Raw genomic sequence first — 18,558 nt, 5'->3', positions numbered from 1 at the left:
ACTTAAATAGAAACATATGGACATAGGATATTGTTAAATATTTGGGAACCTATCCATGTGAACACGTTTTATTTTGGGGTGGACCTCAAATCCTATAGGGGGGTCTGGGGGGATGCTCCCCCGGGGAGATTTTTATTTTTTATTTTGGAGTTAAATGCATCAATCTGGTGCACTTTGAGTAGGCTACTGATATCAGCTCTGCTTGCTCTCAGGAAATATGCATCTGCACTATCTCGATGCAACCCGCTCCTTTCATGCTCTTCCCTTCTTTGGTGAACATGCTTCCATGCCTGCATGCCTCCTTTAGCAAAAGCATTGTCACTGGCAGGCCTGGCAAACATGAGACACATTAGAATTTTAATAATTCTAAATAAAACAGGAAGTTAACCTAAATTATATTTAAGACACTGCAACGAAAGTAACAAAAACAATGTAATATCCTTTTCCATTTCACAGAATGCAAATTGGGTTATTTACATAATTATGTTTACACTGGTGACATTTACGGGACACAATTCACTGGGTTGTATAGTGTGTGTTGCACCACGGACGAGTTAGTAATAATAATTTAAATGATCGGGAAATTACGTTGTAATGATAATAAATCACCTCCCTCATTCAGATTAATGTTCATTGTTATTTTTTATGTTTGAATGTTAAAAAAGAACAATCGACAGTGTTGTAAAGCCGATGAATGGGAGTCAGCAGAATGATCTTGTATACACGCTACATACTCCTACTATACTCCCTTACTACTTCTTACTTCACACCACTGTCTGTGTAGGAGCCATTTATGTGTATTGTTGGCATGCCAGTTTATTTTGTTTATATTTATCTTGCCATATTATTTTTGAACACTTGGTGGCGGGGGTTAGCTGCAGAGGGTGTATAAATAGGGTCATGGGTGACCGGAAAGTTCTACCCAGACACGGCAGATGCTCACAACCAGTAGCGTAGGCAGAAATGTAATTTAGGGCGGGCCTGTATAAAATAGGGGGCCAGCTTTTTCCCAGGGGGAAAAATGACTTTAAGGTAGGCCTGGCCTATAATAATAATATATAATAATGCACATGGACAAGCATTGTTGTAGCATTCCCTCCAAATAATGGTCGAGGACCTGAATGATGATATGAATGTATTGAAAACTCCAATATCAATGTAAGGGCTATAAAGACACAAAAACAACAAATACATTTAGGCTCCCTCCGTATTAGAATCACTTTAGCATATTACCAAAAGTTAACTGTAAACAGACAGCAAAGCTACAAAACAGCATATAAACGAATTAGCACAAAATCCACATGTTTATATTATAGTTAATACCAACCTTGTGCCTCTTCGGGGGGTGCTAGACTTAAACATAAACTTTATCCTTCACTTTCTCCGTGTTTATATGTTGATTAATCTCCGCTCCTTTTGTCACGTTGTTTCCATAGCAACAACTACTTCCTGTCAACAGCGTAAACTCGCCTTCAAAATAAAAGCATCTAAATAAAAGCATCTAAATAAAACAGGAAGCTAACCTAAATATAATTTTAAGACATATTTACAACTGCAACGAAAGAAACAAAAACAATGTAATACCCTTTTCAGTTTCCAAGAACACAAATTGGGTTATTTACAATCGTTTGGTAACTCTTGTATTGCACTAGGTAACAGCAAGGTTGGAGCATTCAAACCTGCTCATGGACTTGCAGTGGTCCTCGCTTTTTTTATGTCTCTCCAACGAGTTACGCAGGTGCTTCCAGTCTACATATCCATCCCACGTAAATGCACCTTCAGCTCCTGGGCTGGGGAAATGTCTGCACATTCTACAGAAAAGCTAAATGCAATGTAATGTAAAAAAGTGAGTCCCTACTTGCCTGTTTTCAACCCAGGGAAAATCTTCATACCACCTCAACCAGTTTTTACCAGAAATTAGTTCCATTCAGAGGATAAAACACATACAACAGAAATTCCACTCGATATTTGTTCACTTGAATTTCACTTTGAATGCTTGGATATTCTCAATGGGTGAATACAATTGAGTATAATATAATAATAATAATAATAAAAAATGTTAACAATTACACCGAAGCTTTCTCAGGGTGGGTCAATGACTAAACTGGTTGGACCCTATGGTGGCTACGCCACTCCTCACAACAAACATTCACTGGAAGATTGAACCCTGGTATTGTACAACTCAGAATAAACATCAAACTAAACTGCATTGACCGGAAATCATCTGTTATGTGTCTGCATATGGATCACTCTAAACCTCACCTTTGTAATAATGGCAATGGCAATAATTGCCATTACAGTCTGTGAGTGCTCAGGTTTCATTAGAAGTGACTAGATTCTCTGCTCAGAATGCTTTGAGGAATGTAAAAACTGCCGGCATTTTGAATAAGAGAAAGCTCTCTAGCCCTGGGCTGTAGGCTATGTCTTATAAGGACACACAGCTATCTAAGTACAGGTGACGTTCCTCCACACACTGAGTGCCCATTGTTCCTTTAAACTTATTTTAGGTAAACCACTCCCATAGGTTGAGTTGACTCAACACAGGCTTTTCTTGCGTCACTTTTGAACATGCTGTTAAGAGGTCGCCTTCACACTAACCTTTGGTCACACAAGTTGGAGTACCCCTTATACACATGGTCGTTCAGTGAATGCCTAAAAGATCATTGAAATGACTCTTATCTGCAGAGTAAATGTGCTTTCCCAAACCTTTGTGGCAGCAAGAGGAATATTGTGTCCCCTATTGAATATGAAACCATAAGTGTAGACATGTAGATTATTCAGTGAAGTATGTCACAGGAGTAGAACAAATGAAATGAAATATCACTTATAAATATAGTATGAAACTGTTTGGAAAGATTGTGTTAGATTGGGAAGAAACAAAGATGTCATGCATACAAAGAGATGCTAGTAAATGTCCGGTTCATGATCTGCATGATGATGCTTGGTAGAGAAGACTGTCTGGTCCTAAATGGACACGTGGCCGCTCTCCCAGCCCGGTCTGGGGGTGGCGGTCACCTTGTACCGCGCCGGCTGGAGGACCACGCCAAACTTCCCCTGGAGACTGGGCAGAGAGTGCCCTGTGGGGACGGAGAGGGAGAAGCGCTGCAGGATCCACGACAGGAAGAGGAAGAGCTCCATCTTAGCCAAGGCCTCGCCCAGACACACCCTGACCCCCACTCCAAACGGCAGGTAGCTGCTGGACGGGACCCTCACTCCGGTGCCCTCACTGTTCAGGAAGCGAGCTGCAGAGGAACAAACCGAGTCACAACAACACAAGCAGGTTCAACCACCAGACTGTGGCTCACACACTGAAAAAACTGAATCTGACTTTAAAGGGGACCTGTCATGCAAAATACACTTTCTGATGTCTTTTATACATAAATATGTGTCCCCGGTGTGTGAGGAGACTCACAGTGTCAGAAAATAAAACCCTCTCTCCTTTCCTCCATGCGCAAATCTCTAAAAACGGGGCTACAACGGAGCTGATTCTGATTTGCTGCCGATATTACATAATAAGAAATGTGGGCTGGCTTTACGCCCACGGCCCTATCAGAAACGTTGCTATCAGAAACAATGCGCAACGTATTTTGGACGTAATATGGTCTTTGTTTAAATTAGCAAGCATCGCTAACACTCAGAGCTAACCTATACTGGAGAGAGTATGTGTAAAGAAGCCGGATATAAAAAGGTACTTTCCTTGTGGTAAATCCTTGAGCTCCATACTGTTTCAGAAATAATCCGTAATGTGGTTTTGAACAAGATATGGCGTTTAATCACGGCAGTGTTTCGCTGACAATCTGCCGGTAGAATCCCCCCCCCCCCTTTTTTTTACATTTCTTTTTTTTTTTAAAGCTTTATACCCAGAATCAGCACTTTAGTAATAGGGTGGAAATATAGGACACGAGGCATGGCTATAATGGGTGATCACTGATCTGTTTGGTATTTTGAGCAAAACATTTCATATACATGTTTTTTGTATATATCTGAGACCTATGCTATTGCCTAAAAATAGCATGATAGGTGACCTTTAATTAAATGGATTATACAGTTATAAGGTAAGTTATGTATAACTAACCTTATAACTGTATAAGGTTAGTCAAAAGCAATAATATTAAGTTGAACCTAATATTTTGCATTTAAACTGAATATTATTGCTTTCAACTCACCTAATACAGTTATGTGAAATCTCTTGACCTAATACATTTAATTAAAGTTTTTTCAGTGTAGGTGGTCCACATGTGGAAAACTGTTTGATTTAACATTTTTTCCTGCCAAAAATGTTAAGGAATTTAGGTTAAAGTACAGAAGATAAAGTGCTATCTGTACTATCTTAAAAGGTCATTTCGTATTAATTTCAAAAATAAACAATGTAGCTATTATTATTGTTCCATTTGTTCAGGTTTTCACCCGAATACAATATAAGTAGCTGAATTGATTTAGAACAACAACCACTTATCCCTGCAAGATGACATAGTATCCTGAGCAACTAGAGTTTTATTTCTGAAGAGATAATAGCACCAATAAGGACATTCCATTGATACTAACTCTGTAGACACTACGTTTAATAGTATCCATGTTTTAAATGTTCTTATTTAAAAGGATAATCCCACTATATTATCATTGCTCTAGGTGGTTGATAGCCAATGAACACTCAATGTTAACTCTACATCCTGTGTCCTAATAACAATAACAGAGATGGCTTAATCCTTTGAATTGTCAGAAATCTGGATCTTTCTTGAGTTCAGGTATTATCTGTCAAAAGCTTTCTCCCAGCAGGAATGAGAAAGGCTCTCCTCAATGCCAACTTTGAATCACACTTCAGTGCCTCCTGTTCTTGGAAAAGATATGGCACACATTGGACACAGTGTCCTCTCACCAGGGTCAAAGAGCTCAGGGTCTTTCCACTCCTTCTCATCGTGGTGCAGGGACCACAGGTTGATGACGACTCTGGTCCCCTTCCTCACTGTGAAGGGCCCAATGCTGCACAGATGACACACAGTGGTTCAGTGATTGCAGGTCTGCTTGGCGATGCCTGACAAAAATATCTTTGTAAAGATTAATATTAAGCACAATTTTCCATAAGGAATCCCGAGCAGTCATGTGATCAGTATTTATCAGTAAACTGCTGCGATGTTGATCACCTAAATGATTTCCTTCCTGTGTGTCAGAGGGGGGGGGGGGGGGGTAAAGGCCCCTGAGTGTACCTGGTGTCACTGAGGGCCACATGTGGGATCAGCAGAGGGGCCACAGGGCGGATCCGTAACACCTCCCTGATGGTGGCCTCCAGGTAGGGCAGACTCCCCCTGTCACTGAGCTGGGGGGGGCGGTCCCCCCCCACCTTTCTGTCCAGCTCCTCTTGGATATGCCTCTGCACCTGAACGCACACACACACACACACACACACATACACACAAACACGCACACACAGTCATGAATATCCACGTTCTGTACCAACAATACACATTTACGATGGTGTGTGTGTGTGAATCATAGTCAAACTTACTAAGTGCAATACTGTGATAACCTAATAAGCCATTTAATAAAGCTGACATACTTCCTCAAAATCATAACCTAGACTCACATGGGGAGTGAAATGACCAGTGGTGTTTACTGTTTAGTTACTACCAACATTGACTCAGAAGTACTGTGCTGAAGTACAATTTTGAGAGACTTGTACTTTACTTGAGTATGTCCATGTTATGCAACTTTGTACTTCTACCCTTCTACAATTCAGAAGTAATTGGTGTACGTTTACTCCACTACATGTATTTAATACCTCTAGTCACTTCACAGATGTGGATGAATGATGTGAAATATAATCAAGTGTTAAATCAGACTTTAGTTCCACCTGGAGTAAATCCACAAGCTACCCTGCAGTATACAAAGTCATTCAAACTAGCTGCACCTTTACCAGGTTTGAGAACACTTTAATGATCAATCATTATAAATCATATATATATTATTCTGAAATGGATCAATCTTTTACTTTTGGTACTTTAACTATATGTTGATGATAATTATTTTCCACTTTCACTTGAGCAACATTTTGAATGCAGTATTCCTACACTGTGTTACTTCTACTTTAACTCAAGTACAAGGTCTGAGTACTTAAATGTGGAAATATAATGACTTACCCTATTTTGAATAGAGTCAGAGTAGCTTCTAGTGGAGTGCAGAGGAACCAGCTCAGTTATATTAGTAAAAGTCAAAGAAAGGCAAGTTGAATAGCCAACTTAAACACTAAGTCAAACTCTAACTGAATTCAGACAGAGCGTGAAGCGTGTGTGAGCCAGAAGAATACAGGTCCAGGTACATTACTGCTAAAGGGAGTCCTCCAAACACACAATATATGGAGGAGGAAATAAAGCCCTTCACAGCCCAGGCAGAGCCATCTGTGGTGCACTGTGCTGCTGATCCTACCTGAGGGTGATGGAGGATGTAGGCGATGGCCCATTTCAGCACTGTGGTGGTTGTCTCCACACCGGCTCCAAAGATGTCCCCCACAGTCATGAGGAGGTGGTCCTCGCTGAGGCCTACAGACTCTGCGCTGGTCTCTGCTGTGTTGTTGTTGTCGACGCTGCGTTTGGCCCTCAGGAGCGCGTCCAGCAGGTCCCGCTGCACCTGGTCATTGTAGTCCGCCTAGTCAATGGACACAACACACATCACAATCATCATCAATCAATTGTTGTGAGCCGGGTTCAGCGCGGTGAGAATTACTATCACGTGTTGCTCCTGAAGCATGAGGTGTGATGCTGTTGGATCGCTGCTTGTTTTCCACTGTCTCTCAGCCCGTTCCCTCAAACTGTTTTTAATTGACTCGTATGAAACGTCATGCGATGCAACGAAATACAGGTCTTAGCGGTATGGAGTTAAATCTGGGCCGAAATATTGATTACATTATTTTTTTTCATTTGTGTTTATTCGCATTCAGATATGTTTTCTGTTTTCTGAAATTAAAAAAACACGACTTAAAAAGGGAAAAACGATCTGAACAAGACAAAATATTTGAGATCCGGAAAAAGACATTCCGAATCTGAAAAAAATAATTACTTAGGTAAAAGAAATGTTTAAAACAAATAATTTGAACTCATTAAAAGTGTGCAACTTTATATTTCTTCCCTATTTTATCAGTGACAATTATATAAAGATTATATAAACTGTGGGTATTTGTTGGCAGCTTGATTATCTCACCTGTAAACGATAACCATTGTTGCCACTAGAGACAGATTGTATGCATATCACTATGCTGTACCTTGTGTTCATCATATTTCTTCTGTAGAAGTTTGTCTCTGATGGAGACACACAGCTTCAGAAGACGCAGGTCTGCATTTGGAAAAATCTGTGAGAGAGAGTCAGATGTCATATACAGCATGATAATACATCATATATATCACAAAAGTAAATATATTTTCTCTATGTTGCAGTTTCCCCTTTTGTTTTCCCAGTATTCTTGTTATTTGACTCCAGATGGGTTGTATGGTCATAGTGGGTTTATATAGCCCATTGCTTAAATTACTTTTAACATCAGAAACCTTTGGTTGAGTGTGTCTGCTGTAAAGAAACAGCCATGTTATTCACCGTCATGTGGGCTGTAGTCAGCAGCAGGAGAGGACTGTTCCCCCAGAGGCTTTATGACATACACGTATCTATGGGATGTATGGGAAATGCGGTAATATACCATTAGGCTAGGTTTTTCAAGAGTCAATGAACCTTTATTTCCATGTCAAAAATACAGTATTACCAAAGACACATTGTACAAGGTGGGAAAGCAGTAAACAATCATGTTGACAATATTATGTCATAGGAAAGACCAAATCAAAATGATGATAATACAAAAATGAATGTAATGTACATAAAATGATGTACGTGTGTGTGTGTGTGTGTGTGTGTGTGTGTGTGTGTGTGTGTGTGTGTGTGTGTGTGTGTGTGTGTGTGTGTGTGTGTGTGTGTAGTCACTCACTGCTCCTCAGATTGTGGCAGGTCACAACATTTTTCTTTTCTTTATTTGTGCACAGCAATGGCATGAGTGTTAATATTACTGATGTTAAAAAATACCCATGGTGCACCTTTTTTGTCTTCATGCAAGTATCCTGTCATTACTTTAGTGTTCTTGTTTATTAGCTTATTGTCACATGACATGCTGTTTAATGTCCCTGCTGTGTACCTGTAACCAGGGGAAGATGTCCACCAGGCAGTCCTTGGCCACCGTGTCCACGATGCCCTGGCTGTAGCGCAGCATATCCTCGAACTCCTCGTCTCCTCGGCTGTAGGAGGAGCTGAAGCACAGCGAGCAGACCACGTTGGTGACGGCCCGGGTCAGCTCAGGGGACAGATCCAGAGCCAGCCCAGCAGCTGCTGCCTCCGACAGGATGGAGCACAGAGACCCGGCCTGGGTATGGACTGAGAAGGACACAGGGCACACACCTTCACATAAAAAGCAGACACAGGACACACACCTTCACAATGTTTACTGTCTGAAGAGTGGACACACACGTTCACCTGTACTGTGTGTGTCCTTCCTCTGTGAGGTAAACTAATCAGTGAGCCTCACTGTTGCACTGGCTGACATGTTCATTCATCACCAAGAGACACATGCACATATGCGCAGTGCAGACCCCCCTCCCGCAGTGCAACAATGCAATCAGACCTTTTACTTTAGTAAAAGTAGCAGAGTCTCAAGTTAGAAATATTCCATTGCAAGTAAGAGTTTCACATTTTAAATCTTACCCAAAGTCAAGAAGTATTTGCAGCAAACTGTACTTTAAGTATCACAGCATTCATCCTGCATCATTTTTGTGTCATTTCTGCATCAGATGTTTTTTTTTAAACTACTTTTTACACTGTTGGGTGCTTTAATGTTCAGTGTAACAATGCTTCATGTCTTATAAAATGATAATACTATGTACAACTCTGATCTACTAAGCTACTAAAGTTGTCAGATAGATGTAGCGAAGGGAACAGTAGAATATAGTTCTCTGAACTGTAGTGCAGCACAAGTATACATTAATTTGTGTTTTTAAATATTGTATTGTGTACAGTAAGTACAAGTACATGAATAAATGTACTTACATTCTACAATGGATGGTGCAGGTACTGTGTATGGCTTGTTTAACACTCTTTCATATGTGAGTACTGCTCCTGGTACTAGGATGGGTTCAAAGCAGAGACCACATGTCACTGTGTGTGCTGTGTGCTCTGCATGTGTGACCAATAAAGAGGGTTTCATCCTCCAATTCTATCTTTTATATTGTAATATTGCTGACATGTGAGCATTGTTATTCGGACAATGGAACATAATCCTACACTACAGCTCCTTCATACATGCCATGCATTACATCCATGGATCAAATCTCAACATCCTAAACAAAATCACAAAGTGCAAAATGATAAAAACAGAGGGTCATCTGTTAGTCCATGGACACAAGTAATTATTAACTTTGAATAATGATTAAGAAAAATGCCGAAAAGATTTCTGACTTCTCAAATGAGAATTCTGTTTCTTTTGACTTCTTTGGTGGTATAGTGAATACCTTTGGGTTTAGGATCTTTTTAGAAAATAGCGAATGTATAATGAAGTTAGTCATTATCAGTCGTTTTTGGAAAAAAAATCTTAGAGGAATATAAAACCAAAAGCATTCGCATGTTGAAATACAAAGAGGGAAGACAGCATGTTTTTGTAATGGGAGGACTGACCTAAAACTCCCTTTTAGACTTCTCAGTAAAGCTGTCTGAAGCATCATGTGACCAGAGGAGTCCTGTGTACTCACTGATCTTCTCGATGGAGGCAGAGCCCTCCCCAAACATGCACAGAGCTCCATGCACGATCTTCCTGTGGAACCTCCAGGCAGCGCTGTAGTCTCCAAATGCAATGTCTCTCCCATCTCTGGTCAGAATGTCTGTGGTCACCTTCATCACACAGCACAGGATGGAAAAGGGAAAACATCAATGACTGCTGCTGCTAATGCTAACATGGAGACAAGGAGAGGAGGTTTACCCACAGTTCTTGGTCTTCCGGCGAATATCTTCCCCTTCTTCAGGAGGACTTCTTTCGCGTGCGTGTGCTGGTTGACTACGATGACACAGTGGGAGCCCAGCATCAGAGAGTACGTCTGTCCGTATTTCTGCTGCAGCTCTTTAAAAAGCACATGAGGGGGGTGCGGGCTCCTCAGGCTGAGCAGACTACCGATCAGAGGCAGTGCTGGGAGATGAGGGGGCTCCTGGGGGCCATGTGCGGACATTCTGAGCTTCAACTGCAGAGCTAACAAAACCAGGCCCACCACCAAAAATACACACAGATACAGGAACCAAGCCATATCCACAACAGAGGGCCCTGACAAAGGGAGGCCAGGCGTCACAGAGAGGGGTTCTTCAGGAAGCCCCCCAACTGCTGCACACACACGCCTTTATACACTCCTTCAATGCCACAGCCTTCACTCGCAGTGTGTAAGGCTGGGCCAACCTAAACAAGATAAGATCATACTTGATTAATTGAATCCTTGCAAAAACCGTAACAGGACCTTTAACCTTAACCCGGACACAGCTGTCAGCAGAGAGGAGCCACACTGCACTGAGGCCGGGTCCACTCGCTGATCCCAGATCCATTACCTGATGGCTTTGCAGATCATTTCATGTTATCATACAATGGTATATTTATACGCAACACTTTATAAACAAAATGAAAGGGCTAGTTTGAATACTGCAGTTTATAATTGATTAAAATGCAACAGTTAACACCTTTGTGTTTAAGTTTTTTATTATTTTATTTAAGTACCGTCAGTCATGCCCAACACTCCAAATGTTTTGCATATTTGTATACAAAAATACCTTATTTCCTATCTTTGACTGTGTTTATGTATGCACCATACACCAAGGGAAATTACTCGTATGTGTAAAGGCACATGTAAAGGTTTCTAATTGAGTGGGAATGCTGTTAACAGCATTCCAACTAAAAGTTATTCCACGCACAAAAAGTTTATTATTCCGCCGACTTATTTTGGCCCTCTTCTCCTCCCGCATTGAACATCGCAGAAACTCCGTTCAAACATCAGAAACGTTCAGCTCGGTCGGGAATCGATTGCTATTACTTTTCTCGTTCATAACTTTCATAATTCCAGAGATACATCCCATAATTCATCCCATTTTTAACCCTTGAACTTTAACGAGTGCGTGATGTCAGATTTAGAGTGGAGGGCAGTTTGAAATGTGCCTTCATATATATTTTTTAAAACTGCCATAATTCCCAAACCCTACATTCCTGAGACATAATTTTTCATGACAAACGTAGGAAAACTTGCTTGAAAAGTAGCTTGAAAAATGACAAATAATTAAGCAAAAATAATTAAACAAAATGCCTATTGAGGGCATGAAGTGACAAAAACATTAAACCCATTGTAATTTCAGGCTGATATTTCCTCACGGTAGCAGCCGCACACCTTTAGTTAAACTGCCAAAAAGGCCACATCATTAACCCGAAAGTACACAAAAATTACAATTCAGATACTCAACTTCCTTGACATGCTTCACGTTTTGAAATTTCACAGATATCTCTTACGGTTCTTCCACAAAACGTTCACATGTAACAGGTTTATCTCTCATTCAGAACAATGGAAACCTTTGATCTCTAACACGTGTCATGGAACACGATGATGTCATCGCTCCAACTGACACGTTCAAGGCTGTTTCTGCATGTAAGTCTTTATGCATGACGGTGTTTTTGATAATGGATCCTAACCACTCACATTTGTACACTGTGGAGTTAAACAAATTATATTATTAAACAAATATATAACATAAATACAACAAATACTCTAATTTAGTCTCTTTTCCAGCGCTCTTCATCTGTAACTTTCGCATTTCTGACGGCCCGTCTACACTACAGGCATCGAAAAATGCTTTCAACGCTTCGCCCATTCACTTGAATGGGGTGACGTAGAAGATTTTTAATCTTCGCCGAACTGCATTGTGGGGAGCATGGCATGGCTTTGCAAGCATCACAAGCATCTATCGGCATCAAAAGTTGAACAATGTTCAACTTTTGAGGCTCGATGCTTGGCATCAGCCAATCAAATCCCGTTTATGCAAATCCCGCCAGTGCAAGCGCAGCCAATCAAACCGCGTGCAAGCTGGGAGAGCCAGACCGCAGTTCATTTCCTCATATTCCAAACAAGATATTACAGTAGCAAATCACCCGGTTCTTTACGACCAGAACTATTTACCGGGATACAAACCGGAGGAACCAGGCATGGAGGGAGGTGGCAGAGACAGTGGGTGAAACTGGTAGGTTTTTCGCCTGTTTGGAGAGTTTATATCCAGTTTACTTCGTTTTAACATTGCTATTGCTTTGTATGTCGGGGGCGGGAGATTCATGTGATTGGTTGTTGGTCGCGTTACTCGCAAAAAATCGCCAAGCTTCAGACACGCCCAGCTTCAAGATTTTTTTATGCCTGTAGTGTAGACGGGCCGTGAGTGTCCTTGAACGCATCAATAATAGCAGATGCGTCACACCACCAAGCCCGGGAGATTTATTCTGCTCTGACTCCTGCTAGGGTAAGTTCATGTATCCATAAACACCTGAACTTTAAAGTGTCAAATGAACTCTTTTAAAAAGTATAACACACCGTTTGAGCTTGTTCATAGACTGTTTACTGGCGTGACAACTGATATTAATTTACACATTAAAGGATACAGCTTCTAACGGGCTATGGCTGCTAGCAGCTAGCAGCCTTAGCCCGTTAGCATTGCGCTGTTTGGCTAACATCTCTCCCTAAACAGTTGAACTTTAAAGTGTCAAATGAACACTTTTTAAAAGTATAACACACCGTTTCAGTTTGTTCATAGACTGTTTACTGGCGTGATAACTGATATTAATTTACACATTAAAGGATACAGCTTAGCAGCTTATCCAGTCAGCCCTAACATGCTAATGTTAGCACACTGCGCTAACGGGAAAAGTGCCAAGCTTGTCATGTTGTTTATAGCAGCTAACTGCAGTATGACTACTCCTGTTTAGGTACCAAAGGATGCTAACAGCCAGTTATTAATGCTAACCTCTGTGGTGTTAGCTGTTATGCTTTTATTGTGATAGAGCTAACAGGATGTATGAGACCGGATGTGGTCACAACTGGTCATGCTACTACCAAAGGACATGGAGAGTACAAGCCTGAATAAAGTAACCACCATGCTCTAAACCGTCTGTATTACTTTACGCTACCACGACATGGTGTCAGAACGTGGGCAGCGGTAAAGAGCTAGGTTGAAGTTGGAAAGAGAGTTGTGGAAAGTTAACGTCTGCAAGCGGCGAGATGTTAGCCGCACCGGCTGCACAGCCTCCACAACCTCCCCAGCTACAGGCTAATGCTAACGCTCCTCCGAACGCTACGTTCACCATCCAACCACCTGAAGCATTCAACTTTGCAAAGCCTCAGGACTGGGAGCGATTGATACGCAGGTTCGAGAGATTCAGACTGGCCAGCAACCTCCATCTTAGCACAGAAACTAACCAGGTGAACACGCTGATCTACTGCATGGGGGATGAAGCAGACGACATCCTACGGGGTCATAATTTATCCGACGCACAGAGACAGCAGTACACTTCGGTAAAACCCATACTTGAAACGTACTTTTTGCCTAGAAAGAACGTGATATATGAGAGGGCAAGATTCAATCAGAGAGTGCAGCAACCAAACGAGGCTGTAGTCGCTTTCATTACTGCATTGTATGCCCTAGCAGATATATATATATATATATATATATGAGAGAGAGAGCTCTGTTTTCCAGCCTGACTATTTAATTTATTGTTTTGGTTGTGTGATTTAATTAATTAATTATAATTGAATTAATTTGTTTTATTTATTATATATAATTTATATATTTTAATATTATTTCACATTTCATTTGCAATGTTGAATGTTCAATAAAAAGTTATGTTTGAAAGGATGTACTTGAATTATTATTATATATTATCATTATGTCTAAAATGGTCTTAAAACGGTGCCGACAATATTATCGTTTATCGCAATAATTTCCAGATTTATCGTCCAACAAAATTAATTATCGTGACAGGCCTACATGTCATGCATGTGGAAAGAGAGGTCATTACAGTAAAGTATGTAAATCTACCAAAGCAGTACATGCTGTAGAAACAGAAAGTTGCTATGATGATGATGATGACACTCCCTTGTTCCTAGGCTCAGTAGATGCAGGTTTAGACCCATGGTATGCTGATTTGACTATAAGGGACCATAAGGTCAGGTTTAAGATAGAAACAGGAGCTGATGTCTCAGTTATTCCAGCCCAGACCTACTATGCCATTGCTGAGAGCAACACACAGTTAGCTAAGCCTGACAGACCACTATTTAGCCCAGGTCGCATGCATCTATCTGTTTTAGGCAGATACAGAGAGTCACTATGCAAAGGAGAGCAGGTGATACAGGAGGATGTTTACGTTGTCAATGACTTAAACGTAGCCTTGTTAAGCAGACCAGCAAGTGTAAAGCTTAAACTAGTCTACAGAGTACAGGGCTTGACATTAAGGGCTGCCCGATGGCCCGGGGCCATCTAGTATTTAGCTCGGGCAATGAAGCCTCACCTGCTGGTTGCCCGATCGGGCAATCTATTATGCCAGCAGCTCGCGGATCCAGTAATGAGTGACCCGACAGTAAAACTAAACATATCTATAACTAGTTTAGGTAGTTTCAGAGGTTATTAAAATAGCTTGTGTGATATTCTAACCTGAAGTGTGTGTTTTGTCCGCTCACCGCTGCATGTGATCATGCAGTGCTGCATGTCGACTCGTCAGCAGCAGCTCCCGTCAGATTAAACTTCACTCACGTTTATGTCCATATCGATCAGATCCAGCTAGTTCTAGTTAATGATAGGACTACCTGCTTATTAAAAGACACCTAAACAATAAGCGTCGCTATGCAACTGGGTGAGGCCACAAAGTATAGCGCAGCATTATGCATTTGTTTACATGCCCACCGGAACCCCGAGGCATTACCAACAGATCAACGCACAATCAACCCATACAGGACATCTCTTTCTCCACATTAAGTGTTAGACATTAGAATTGACTATTCTTGTCTGTCACATACTCTTCTTGTCTGTCACATAAGTGGCGCAACTGAAGCGGTATTGCACTAAAGGGAAATTATTGTGAAGAGATTTAGATTTGCCGGCTAACGGGAACTCTGACGTCGCCATTTTGTGTGCTTCGCGGATGCGCTCGGCTCCTCTCGACTGCTGCTCGGGTCTGCTCGGTCAGCTTCCGGATGAGGAGGCATTCGTTTGACCAACTTACAGTAGATAACATTACAAACATTTTTAATAGGGTCCATAATAGTGTAAATAATGTTTGTTTTGGCAGTTACAACTGAATGTAATGTTTTCTACTTTTTTACATCTGGGAAGGCATTTGCCTTCATCAGATGGAAAGTGTCTTGACCAACAACTTAAGTATTTCTTATAGCTATGCAGGGCATGCAAGCGAGCAAACACAAACAAGAACAAACAAACAAGTGAAATGAAGAATAAAATTGAAATTGTACAATATAATATTGTGGTGGTTCATCTTATAATTCAGTCTAGAGAATGCACCAGACAGCATCTAAGACCTGAAAAAATCTAAATGTTCTAGGGGGAGGCCCCCCAAACCCTTCGTGGCATTTCGTCCGCACGCATTTTTCAGGGCAATCTCTATTGGGCTCAGGGCCATCTGTAAATTAGCTTAGATGGCCCACAGGGCCATCTCCCAAAATCCTTAATGTCATGCACTGGAGTAGACAGCATAGACAAGTCAGAGATGGAAGAGTCCTACCCAAAGTTGTGTCAGGGTTTAGGTATGATGTAGCAGCCATACACTATTAAACTCAGGCCAGACGCTATTCCCTATTCCCTGGCCCCACCTAGACGGGGTTACATCCCTCTACTCGACAAAGTGAAAGAGGAGCTCAAAAAAATGGAGGACATTGGGGTCATCTCCAGAGTTGAAAAGTCGACCGACTGGTGTTCGGGCATGGTTCCGGTGCCTACAAAGACTGGCTCAGTGCGCATCTGCGTCGACCTCACCCGCCTCAAAGAAGCAGTTCGCAGAGAGAAATACATATTGCCTTCAGTTGAGCAGACAATTGGATCTCTGGCAGGAGCCCAGATCTTCAGCAAGTTAGATGCCAACAGAGGATTTTGGCAGATTCCATTATCCCCCGAGTCGTCACTGTACACAACGTTCATAACTCCCTTTGGGCGCTTTTACTTTAACAGACTGCCCTTCGGCATAGCGTCAGCCCCAGAACATTTTCAGCGGCGCATGTCAGTGATTATCGACCGGCTGCAGGGGGTTGTATGTCACATGGATGATTTCCTCATCTGGGGGAGAGATCAACAGCAGCACGACATCAGACTACACACTGTCCTCAACAAGCTCCAAGACGCCGGGGTCACACTAAACATGGAGAAGTGTGAGCTAAGCAAACGTGAAGTCAAGTTCCTAGGTCATATTCTGTCAGCTGACGGTGTGCAGCCAGGCCCAGACAAGGTAAAGGCTGTCATGTCCATGAGAGAGCCGTCCAACACAGGAGAGGTTTGCAGTTTCCTGGTAATGTTAAACCAGCTGGGAAAATACATTCCAGGTCTTGCCGAAAAGGACAAGCCGCTGAGAGACCTTCTCTCAAAGAAGTATCAGTGGGTCTGGGGCTGTGCACAACAGAAAGCGTTTGACCAGCTGAAAAATGATCTCACATCACCTCCAGTGCTGACACTTTACGACCCCAACAAAGAGCTGAAACTGTCTGCGGATGCCTCTTCCTACGGACTGGGTGCGGTCCTCCTACAGAAGGAGGGAGAGCAGTGGAAACCAGTCGCGTACGCATCGCGCTCTATGACAGAGTCAGAACAGAGGTATGCCCAGGGGGAGAAGGAAGCGCTAGGATTGACATGGAGGTGCGAGCGTTTTAGAGATTGGGAGACATTTTGCCATGGAAACTGACCACAAGCCACTTGTCAGCCTGCTAGGTCACCAGGCACTAACTGAACTTCCTCCCAGGATCCAGCGGTTTCGACTCAGACTCATGAGGTACAGTTACACAATCTCACACACACCTGGCAAAGCCCTGTTTACAGCCGACACTCTCTCACGCTCACCTGTCAGTCAAAACTCAAGTTCAAAACTGACAGACAACGACTTAATGGAAGACACAAACATCTATGTGGATGAAATCATCAATAGCATGCCCGCCAGCTCAACATCCATGGCACAACTGAGAGAGTGACTGCAGGAAGACAGTGTTTGCTCGGAGGTCATGTCATACTGTCAGAGAGGATGGCCTGACCGCAGCCAGCTCACAGGTCCAGTTAAAGCTTACTGGCCTGATAGAGCTGTACTTACTGTACATAATGGACTCCTGCTCATGGGCTCCAGACTTGTCATTCCCACAGCGATGCGCAACACTGTCCTCGATGCACTGCACGAGGGACATCAGGGGATGACCAGGTGCAGAGAGCGGGCCAGAGAGACGGTACGGTGGCCTGGCTTGAGTGGCCAACTAAACGAGCTGGTGAGAAATTGCAAAACATGCATCAAAGAGCGTGGCAATCCTGTGGAGCCATTAATGTCCAGTGAGCTCCCAGAGAGACCATGGCAAAAATTAGGTTCTGATTTATTCACACTCAACCATGATAACTACCTAGTAGTAGTGGACTACTACTCTAGGTATGTAGAGATTGCCAAACTAACTCCCACACGATCTCAGGATGTTATTGTGAATCTCAAATCAATATTCTCTAGACATGGGGTCCCAGAGAATTTTTTTAGTGACAATGGCCCCCAGTACTCCAGTCAACAGTTCAAGGACTTTGCAGTAGCCTACGGGTTCAAACATGTCACTAGTAGCCCTAGGTTCGCTCAGATTAACGGGGAGGCGGAACGTCACGTTCAGACTGTGAAACAGCTGCTAAAGAAAGCTAAGGATCCGTATCTGGCTGTGTTGGCCTATAGAGCTACACCACTTGCTAATGGCTACAGTCCTGCCCAGCTCCTCGTGGGCAGGAGACTGCGCACTCCAGTGCCCCAGCATCCCTCTCTACTCACCCCAGAGCTTCCAGACAGCACTGTTGTGGCAGCTAAAGAAAGGGAGAGGAGGGTGAAGGACACTGCAAATTTCAACAAAAGGCACTGTGTGAGAGATCTAAGTCAGCTCACACCAGATCAGCCAGTGTGGATTACAGATACAAAGTCTCAAGGCACAGTGGTTTCGTCGCACTCAGCTCCACGTTCCTACATAGTGGACGGGCCTTCAGGCACCATCAGGCGGAACAGACACCATCTTGTCCCTTTTCCAGAGACTGTACCACACACACCTCACACTCCAACACCCAGCACACCACCCCAACCAGGTGAGCCTACACCGGGTTCTCCAGAACGCCCTGAGTCACCAACACACCTGTCCGTACACACACACACCGCCCTACCACTAGGTATGGCAGAGTGGTGGCAAAACCTCACAGACTGGACTTGTGAACTGGGGGGGGGAGAAAAAAAAGACAATGTGAAAAGGGACGAATGTT

At 42.6% G+C, this 18,558-nt stretch overlaps 1 protein-coding gene across 1 annotated transcript; it reads right to left on the bottom strand.

Annotated features, from left to right (window-relative positions):
* Window positions 1-1,118: 1,118 nt before the first annotated feature.
* On the bottom strand, window positions 1,119-10,365 carry cyp17a1 (cytochrome P450, family 17, subfamily A, polypeptide 1). The gene is made up of 8 exons (XM_079686293.1): window positions 9,999-10,365; window positions 9,768-9,906; window positions 8,165-8,400; window positions 7,253-7,339; window positions 6,421-6,639; window positions 5,205-5,374; window positions 4,877-4,980; window positions 1,119-3,242 (listed from the first exon to the last, which is right to left on the bottom strand). Exons 1-8 carry the CDS (start codon window positions 10,311-10,313, stop codon window positions 2,965-2,967), a joined length of 1,548 nt encoding a protein of 515 aa, XP_079542419.1. The 5' UTR covers window positions 10,314-10,365; the 3' UTR covers window positions 1,119-2,964.
* Window positions 10,366-18,558: the final 8,193 nt, after the last annotated feature.

Source organism: Notothenia rossii (genome assembly GCF_949606895.1).
Source record: "Notothenia rossii genome assembly, chromosome: 6".
Classification (NCBI taxonomy): Eukaryota; Metazoa; Chordata; class Actinopteri; order Perciformes; family Nototheniidae; genus Notothenia; species Notothenia rossii.
Note: the sequence above shows the minus strand (reverse complement) of the source record. Positions and strands in the feature narration are given on the sequence as shown.

Bases quoted from the DNA above. Each gene is read 5' to 3' on its own strand.
- cyp17a1 (XM_079686293.1), bottom strand. From the start codon at position 10,313: ATGGCTTGGTTCCTGTATCTGTGTGTATTTTTGGTGGTGGGCCTGGTT. The intron at 7,340-8,164 runs GTACACAGCAGG...TCTCTCTCACAG, and splicing joins ACATCTTCCCCTGGTTACAG to ATTTTTCCAAATGCAGACCT. The intron at 5,375-6,420 runs GTAGGATCAGCA...GTGTGCGTTCAG, and splicing joins ACATCCTCCATCACCCTCAG to GTGCAGAGGCATATCCAAGA.